The 9,720-nt window shown below is 34.6% G+C and overlaps 1 protein-coding gene across 1 annotated transcript; it reads left to right on the top strand.

The window, feature by feature from the left end:
- Window positions 1-8,762: 8,762 nt before the first annotated feature.
- On the top strand, window positions 8,763-9,152 carry LOC127834157 (uncharacterized). The gene has a single exon (XM_052359791.1). The coding sequence runs from the start codon at window positions 8,763-8,765 to the stop codon at window positions 9,150-9,152; it is 390 nt and encodes a 129-aa protein (XP_052215751.1).
- The last annotated feature ends 568 nt before the right edge of the window (window positions 9,153-9,720 follow it).

Raw genomic sequence — 9,720 nt, 5'->3', positions numbered from 1 at the left:
TTCATGTCACACACAAAACAATTGCGTATTTATTAAAGGACTCGATATAATATGCGCAAAAATGAATATGATTAAACACCAATAAACACTCAAAATACAAATCAAGATTGATTAAAGCGAGATACAAAATGCACGTTTTTATGTTTTTGTTTGCCAATATATCCCATGTGAATTTCCCGCGACGATAGTCGAACATTCACGAGCAAACGCGACATCGACATCGGGCAGCATGACGTAGTTCTCATGAATAATCTTTGTTATTAATTAGCGGTAATGAAGAGACCAACTCTAAAACAATAGCACATAGCATATTATCATTATTTCTGCCTCAATATAAGTACAATGCCCTGTAAAAGCAATATGCATTCATATTATTCATTATGCGTTCAGTCATTATGCTCAGACGAACAAAGGAGGCAAAGCCTAATCCTGAACATATTTCTGAGAATCTTAATGTAATACATGCGCATATAAAGTTGATATGAGAGCAAAAATCACAGAGATGGACAATAATTGTGTGATTCAAATGTGTTTTCTGGAGTTGCTAATAAGTTTCCGTATACATGCTTTGTTAAAAATGTATATAACATAACCTCATATTGTATATGCAAGATATATAAAGGGATGAACAATAAACATAAAAATGTACAAAGAAAACAATATTGCAAATTTGTCACAAAATACACCCGTATACACCCGTATAAAGTTCCCGGTTACATTTATTAGGTTTGGTGCTTGTATGATTTGAGTAAGAAAGCGGATTTTTTTTTTTTATGGGGGGGGGGGGGGGAATTTAATATTTTTCACGGTTTATAATTCAGAAAAGCTTCCGAAGTTTTGGCTGTAATTGAACTGACACACTGACACAAGATTGTTTGCCCACAACAATTGGGGTCGCGTTTGATGATCATATAATTATAACTATTTGAGTTAGCTGGCGGACAATGTTGCTTTTGTTATTTTTTATATAATTCAATGCACTTATTTTAGAAGAGCTACGTGCGATCTGACTGGTTATTCAAATTTGCAGAGATTAGAACACCACAAACACTATCCCTAAGTTTCGTGGTGATCCACTTTGAGTAATTTGAGTTGGGGAGCGGATAAGATTTATGTTACCATTTTTATATCTGAAGGGTCTTACTTGAGAAGTACTTCAGGCGGTCTGGCTTGTTATCGCAATTGACCTATATTATGTTCATTAACATTATCACAAAATATCATGATGATTTGAAATTCTCTCTTTTACTTAATAAGCGGATATAGTTCTTTTGGACGCCGCATTCTCGCATGCCGAAGTGTTTCTATACCTCACCGCCTTTTTTAAGGGTGTATAAGAATTAGAAAATGAAATAAATGTCAAACTTAACCCACATATCTCAAATCATACAAAACAAATTTGAATTCACGTTTGTATACACTCTGACACGCAGAACACAGCAACTCAAATAAATGTTTAAATGTAGACACTACCGACATCATTCTGCATTATCCGTTTGACATTCGATATTCGATTAAGAAAACTTCATTTATTGTGGCCTGTGCATCGGGCTGCGTGTCACCTGTACGATAAAACAAACATGAAATCAACGTATGCGCAAGAAATATACAGAAACCGGTATCTCCTCGAATACACTTTCTAAAATTCAATATGTTGCTCAACATGAACTGTATTGTATTTGTTGTTTTGTCACAGCGTTCAATAAAATTAGTTAATGTTGTAAAATTCAGGTATTTTACTGTATGTTATCTGCATTAGTGCATTATGATGGTGCCATACATAGAGCAAGATGCACAATTGATATGTTCAGTTTACATTATTTGACATGTTAGAGTGCAAATTAAAATTGTACGTGCATGCTTTACAGCGTAATGTCACATTGTCATTCATCATGCACGTTTAAAATAGCTTACCTAAAAAGTGCCACGTTACACAACCATCTAACTGACTAAAGTCAAATTTACAGTGAAGTCAACGGTCAGATCTCAACAGAAATTTCACCACTCGTCATGCATTTTTAAAATAGCATTTCAAATATGTTCACTATATGAACATTTCTTGTTAGACTCAGATTTCTAGCTCTAAGATAAAGGCAACAAATTGAGGTCAAATTAAATTCGAGCATTATTCAGCTTTTCCAGACTTAGACTTTATCACTCATCATGCAATATGAAAATAACTCACATCGCATATTTACAATCACTCTGGACCCAACCGGCTTTTTATTGCATAAAGTAGCCCCTGGTATAACGTAGGCGCCAATTTGTTTTCGGACTTCTTTCGAAATTCAAAATGGCCGACAAAATGTCGGCACCCATGCCCGAATGTGATTTGTGCTTCAACCTTGACAGGGACATGTTTTCTTTTATATCAAGAAAACATGTAAATTGTGACACTGTGAGAAAATGTTGTGAATATCAATTTTCCTCCGGGAAATACTATTAAACGCTGATTAAATCAGGAGCATGCACGAAAAAACACATAGTGGTAGACGATTGTTATTGCGAAAAGATGAGAAATTGAGTACATGTGTCACGTTTCTAGAGTGGAATAGTGTTATTTTCAACTTTGTTCGAAGCAATTGAACTGGTAGTGGCATTGTTGGTGGAAATGGAATTTAGAAATTTCTAATAATGCATCATCGTGTAGAATTATCATCAGCATCATTTCTGTGGAACATTTCAATATTCAATATACTAGTGTTTCATAGTTATGGTGCTTTTGACATAGTTCACTAACCATCAAGACTGAAATGATTCATGTACACAGGTAAAGTAAATAATTGACTTTGTGCAGAATGCTTATTTTTAAAAATAATAAAGTTTCTTTTAGATAGATTGCACTGAACGTCTAAAGCTTAGTAAGACACTCAAGCCTGTTTCCTGTGTAGACATAATACTTTTTCAGAGTATAACAGGCTCATGCGGCCTCGGGTTTATTTAGCCTCGGTCTTTAACCTGGGTCGATTTGATTTGTACGTTCTTTAGCCACTGAATCAATAACGCTAACTCAGCCATATCTTAACTTATTCATTTTATTTAAAGATTTTGAGAACCCTCACCCATCGCCAGTGGGGATCAAACAGGGACCTTCTTATAGCTAGATGAACACATCCAATATGCCAGCAGCACTTTTTTATCATCAATAAATATAAAAACTGATGATTCTGCCCTTATAACTACATTACTTGTTTACTAAAACAATATGAAACTCATTTGTAGCTCGGCTGAAAACCCGAGGTATTGTCATAGCTAGCTCGTTGTCCGCCGTGCTTAAACCTTAACATGGCTCTTTACTCTAAGTGCTTTCTACTACAACATTAAAACGTCATATGCAGCTGCACCTGCCACATCCATTTTTGGGTCAAAGGTTACTGTGACCACTAATATTCTTCTGAAAAGAATATGTCGGTAAATAGCTATACATAGCTAATGTTATATTGTCATATATGCACCGACTTAAAATAAAGATAGTAACAGCTTTCTTTTATTAAAAACTGCACCTGCAGCCGAGCGTTGGCACCCGCTATGCGGTGCTCGTGTTTGCTACTGTCCTCGCCACAAAACATGATATATCTACATGTGCATCCAACCAAATCAGTAAAACTAACTGTCACCTAATTACAGTAACTATGTTGCATGTTAACTTTTCAACACTATATATATACAGATCTTGAAAAAACACGCATCACATTTCAAATTATTTTAGTAAATTATAGGCTTTAATTATTTTTATGACAACGCTTATGATGTGACTATACAATTATACAACTACGGGACACCTTATTTATGAGAAATTCCAATACATCACCATATCATCACAGATTTAAGGCAGATAATCTAGTGTTTTTTTAACTGCCATTTTTACTATAACATGTGTTTATATTTTATGTTATGATGCATTGATCTTGTTTCTGAATCTACCAAGTAATCATGTTAAACTTTTGAAGAGAGATATAATCTGATATAAAAATTATAAAATCATAATAACTACAATGTGAAAAAACTTCAGTTGAATTCTGTGACAAACTAATATTTGCCAAAGAGCAAATTAGGTCTTGAATTAAACTAAATACAAGTAGTAGGAAAGACTCTGCCTCTGGGATCCCAGTTAAGACTAATTTGTCATAGCTGTAAATTTGCCCTTAGCCATATAGAAATGGGGACTAATTACTATCAAGTCATGTATAAAAAAAGAAGCAGGGTGTAGCGTGCTGCTATTTATCTCTTGAGCTTTCAAATGAATTTTATGGGTGATTTTCATACAACAAAACATAAGTGGCAGATACATTTTATTTAAGAACACATGATTCATACGAATGATATCAAGTAGTATAATGAAAAAGCATATGAGCACAAATTATATCTCATATAAGTGGTGCAAATGTCATTTAAGTGTCATATTTCAAAAGAGAATTTATATAAAAGGATATTTTTTAATTGTTCACAAAAGCTGTGTTCGTGAAACACAATGCCCCTACTGTGCTGCTTTGAAGCCATATATTTGACCTTGAAGGATGACCTTGACCTTTCACCACTCAAAAGTTGCAGCTCCATGAGATACACATGCATGCCGAATATATAGTTGATATCTTCAATACTGCAAAAGTTATGACCAAGGTTAAGTTTTTGGACAGACACACACAATAACAGACAGACAGACAAGCCAAAAACAATATGCCCCCGATCATTTGATCCGGGGACATAAAAAGGTTATTTAAAGATGATTTCAATTCACTTAGCATATAATTACAAGAAAAAGTGCTTACAGTAATTTTATTGTATTTTTCTGCATTTAGTGTGCATTTAATACACTTAAAAATGCAGACAAGATACACTTTTTACAGAAAAAAATGTATTATTTCTGCATTTTCCAGCATTAATACCTTTCAAGTGTATTTTTTATCATCACAAATACCCTTTACTAGGTAATAGGTATGTTTACCCTTTCCCGTTCAGAGCCAAAGTGGAAATTGTTATGAGCAAACAACATAAAACCAGAACAGTTTGCGAGTAACTCACAGTCTGTTCAGGCTTTATGCTGTTTGCTGCTCATCAGTATCTAACGTATGGAGATGAAGCCTTAAATACTTGAATAAGTATATTTTCAAATGCATAAACGCAATCTTTTGCAAAACATGATGAACACAAAAATAAAAAAAAATACTCAAGTGTAGTAATAATTTAAGTTTTTTAAGTGCATCAAAACAGAGTAAAATTTATACAGTGACTAATTAGTGGCAATAGGCCTTAAAGGGTCTACTTGTGGTAGAAATAATGCATTTTGTATTATACAACATACAATGTTTAATTAACTACACAATGCAAAGTTGGCATATGACATCAATCTTGGAATAATCTTTTCAATAATGTTTAATATGCTGTTTTAATTTATAAGTGAAATAGACACTTGCATATAAAAACTGATTTTACATCAGAACTAATTGTTTAATTTGATTCTGTAAGTACTGAAAAAATGAAACAGTTTATAAATGCAGTCAGAATGATAAAATATGCAATTACTATAAATAATAAAGTAAGAGAAAAGCGCTTTGGTACTACAAAACCGAATGAATATTCCAATAATACATTCTGAATATGTAATTAACTGTTTTGTCTAAGAAAATCACCAATTCTTTTCATATCAATGTACATAATTCAGGCATAGTTTTGTGCAACTCTAAATAGTATTATATACAGTGAAGTAAAAAAAATTATTTTGAGAGCATAAATGGTTGAATTTGGCACAGTAAAATTGATATAAAATTTCCATCTAATTCACATTTAGTTTTAGATTTCTCTTAGAAGATTCTAGAATACCAGCCCAGGTACTCAAAAAAATTAAAGGTATTTTTAACGTTTATGGGATAACCATTAAAATGTGTTCCTTTGTAAACAAACAACTTATTTTTCATGTACTGTTGAAATATTGAAATCTAAGTATGATATCAGATACTGGAAATTGTAATCATTAAAGTTTTTAACACAAAGTGATTATCATTTCAACATTTATGAGTTTCCTGATGATGTAAGTCCTGTATTTAATCTTACACACAAATGCCGGTGTATATTTTTGTCAGTTATGATTTCTGTGATAATTGTGAATAAGTAACATGTCTATTTACCGTTTGCATTTATTGCCTCATTAGAACAATATAGACAGACATTGAGCTTTTATGGTTATGTTCATTTCAGTCCAAAAAGTATGGTAATTAAAACTTAAATAATACAGAAAGAAAGCACGTATTTACTGTTCTACGTTAAGAGATGTTAATTTCTATCATATATTTAATCATTCTAGAAGCATATATATATATATATATAACAATATTATCAGAAAAAATGTCAAAATATAGTGCTACATTTATGAGTAAAACCAGCAAATCCAGTTGCATAGAGCTAATTATTGTTATTGTAACGATTTACAATACACATATAGTGTGATAATAGCATTACTTCAATATGCAATAAATTGCTAAGATACTAAACATGAATGTCGTGTTTTGACAAGGCATTTAGCGACTAATTGCAACGGATAAAGAAGGACCGATATTGATAGTTGCAAAATTGAATCACATTGTTCACTTTTGATCTAAATTAGTTGGACTAGTGAAACATATATGTATGCATTAAGGAAGTCATCATATTCAGAACTGATTTGTACCCTACACAAACATTCAGAATACACTATAAACTCCTTGTTATTGACCTGGTTGCTCAAAAACCATTAAATGTGATTTAGCTGAAAGCTGTCAAATTTTTTATAGTTATTAAATACTCCAGTAAACATGACATTGTCTTTCGCATTACAATACATTTTTTAGACTATTTTCACAAAACTTGACAAGGAAACATCTGGTATTTCTCATTCGATTTCAAGTAAATTGATTTTTGATTGATCAAATGTAAAAGGTTAAGTTACTGTGTCATGTTTAAGGATAGGTACATATCATGTGCTTAATTGAAAGATGTTGCACAATTCTATCAGGGACCTATACATACCTGTTTGTATAGTACCGGTTCTTATTATATATGTAATAGTGAATAAAAACAAACAAGTACTTTAAACATAGTTGTGATTAAATTAGTTTATGGTTCAGATTTAAAATGGTTCTAACCGGCATCTCTCAGTCATTTAACCAGCCATACAATTACTGCAACAACTATGTCGGTTCCTTGAAAACAAGACACTGCTGTAGCCCAAATGATTAACCAAATGTAAGCGCAAGCATGTGGAATTGTTTTGAATGTATGAGCGCATTTCAACTACCATGCCTTTCCTGTTTTTCGCAATGTCACTGTTGTTATAATAGCACAAGGCACTTGCAGGTTTACCGTTGCGACCTGCTCTACTTATTTCTTGCATGTACTTTTCAAGTGTTGTAGGTGGTCGCATATGAATAACTCTTGCAATTGAAGGCGCGTTTAGACCCATGCCTAAGGCAACTGTTGCAAGCACAAAAAAAACTTTTGGATTGTTCTTTCTTAGCTCAGAAATAATGTGAGATTTTATTCTGTCCGTGTAGTCTTTGTGAAATTGTGCTACGATTCGATCTTCTGGTTGTGTACTGGATTCAGGACAATATGCACGTTTTCCTAGTTCATAGCAAAGTAGTTTAAAGCAATAGCCAAGAGATTCCAAATAATCACAGTACATTATGGTGACTGGAAACTAAATATGTTGGTCATTTAATTCAGGCACAACTTCATACATTATCATATCATACTTTTCATATTTGTGAATATTTGGCAGTCTTTCTTTTTACCCCCAAAAATATAAGGGCGGTGTGGGTTGGCTAATACTTTTGTCGTGTCTTAAATTGCAGACTTTCAATAAGGTTTTCTATAGCATTTGGTGTTGCTGTCGCTGTAAGTGCCAAGTGAGGTATTTTGGGAAACAAACATGTCAGGTCTTCAAGTCTGTTGAACGCTTTGCGGAAATCTGAACCCCTGTAAAAACAAGACAAATTACACAAATGATATTGTTCTGTCGTAATTCCAGCAATCAATATTAATATTATTTTATAACACGATTTCTGAATGAACTGAAAAATGCAATCAGAAAATTTACCTTTTCTTTTAAGGACGTAATATATGGTTCAGCGGTTAGGATTGTATACATCGCAACAAGTTTGCTGTCATCGATATGAAGGAGGTAGTCAACAGCATCATCAGTTGCACCCCAGTCTCCAGCAGACTCATTTTCGTTTGTATATCAGCGAAACTTCGCAACATATCAATCATCCAGGTCTATGCACCAATAGCTGACTTCAAAGACGAGGACATTAAACAGGCCTATGCAGAATTAGAGCGCATCATAGTCAAAGCCCCCAATGAAGATATTCTCGTTGTCCAAGGCGACTAAAACGCCAAGGTTGGGCCAGTCGCTTCAGTAACCTCTTCAACTACCCGCTTCAAACAGACTTCAGTCCCCTTCAGAACGATCCCAGACTAGAGGCGGACGACGAAAGTCCGTCGATACTTAAGGCAGAAGTGGAGGAGGCAGTGCGTAGTCTTAAGATAGGAAAATCCCGAGAGTGGACAATGTCCCTTCCGAGCTGGTTAAGCACGGAGGAGCGGCAACGATTGCAGCAATGACGACACTATACCAAAAGATCTGGAAGGTGAGGAAGTGGCCCAAGAAGTAGACCTAGTCACTGGTCATACCTCCTCTACCGAAACAAGGAAATTGCGAGAAAATTGCGAGAAAATTGCGAGAAAATCACAGCACCATCAGCCTCATCATTCATCCCAGCATAGTCATGCTACGCATCAACCTTTATCGATTGAGAAGTAAGGCCGAGGCACTGCTGGCCGGAGAGCAGGCTGGAGTCAGAGCTAGGAGAAGCACCGTGGAACACATTTTCAACTGCAGAATCATCATTGAGAAACACCCGAAGCACAAACGTGAGCTCTTCTACAACTTCATTCACTTAACTAGTTTAAAGAAAGCTTTCGAGCGCGTGTGGCATGATCGCCTATGGCATGTTATGAGAGGATTCACCATTGACAAAGGGCCGGTGGAAGTCATTCAAGATCTCAACGGAAACGCCAGCAGCGCAGTACTTCTCAACGGACGGACAGCATCGAGACTTCGGGAAATCAGTGGGCGCGTCCGTCAGGGATGTTTTTCTCTATCCTGTCCTGTTTAACCACCTTAAGAAGATACATGTAATGCAACAGACTCTCCATGACCAACACACCTCTATCTCCATCGATAGAAGACCCATCTCCCGCTCTAAACGTACTAACTCAATGTGAGAATATTTTTAAATACCTGAATCACAAGAGCTGGGCAAAGAAATTACTCAGATTTAGCAATTTATTAGAAAATGAAAACTGGTCAAGCTTTCCACCATTCCCCTTTTCTAACAGCATCCGCTTCCTTTTTGTGATTCTATAGTCTTCGCCAAAATGTAGTTATCATAGTTATGCGAATATGTGTTCACAACATTAAACAAATAATAGCTTTCAAAAGAACTTTTCTACTAACCATCACTTTCGGTACGTGTTACCTTTTTTGTCCCCTATTTTTTTTTACATTATGCCCCTTTGGTTAACACATGACGAGACCTATGGGTTACAAGGTTTTATTTACTTATATAGCACAATATCTTTAACAAACGTTTTCTTCTAAACTACAAGGCCCAGATATGTTTAAAATTTGATATGAAACAATATTATGGTCCCTTTAAATGTAGTTCAAATAATGCACCTATG

This window comes from Dreissena polymorpha, chromosome 6 (assembly GCF_020536995.1).
Source record: "Dreissena polymorpha isolate Duluth1 chromosome 6, UMN_Dpol_1.0, whole genome shotgun sequence".
Taxonomy (NCBI): Eukaryota; Metazoa; Mollusca; class Bivalvia; order Myida; family Dreissenidae; genus Dreissena; species Dreissena polymorpha.
Note: the sequence above shows the minus strand (reverse complement) of the source record. Positions and strands in the feature narration are given on the sequence as shown.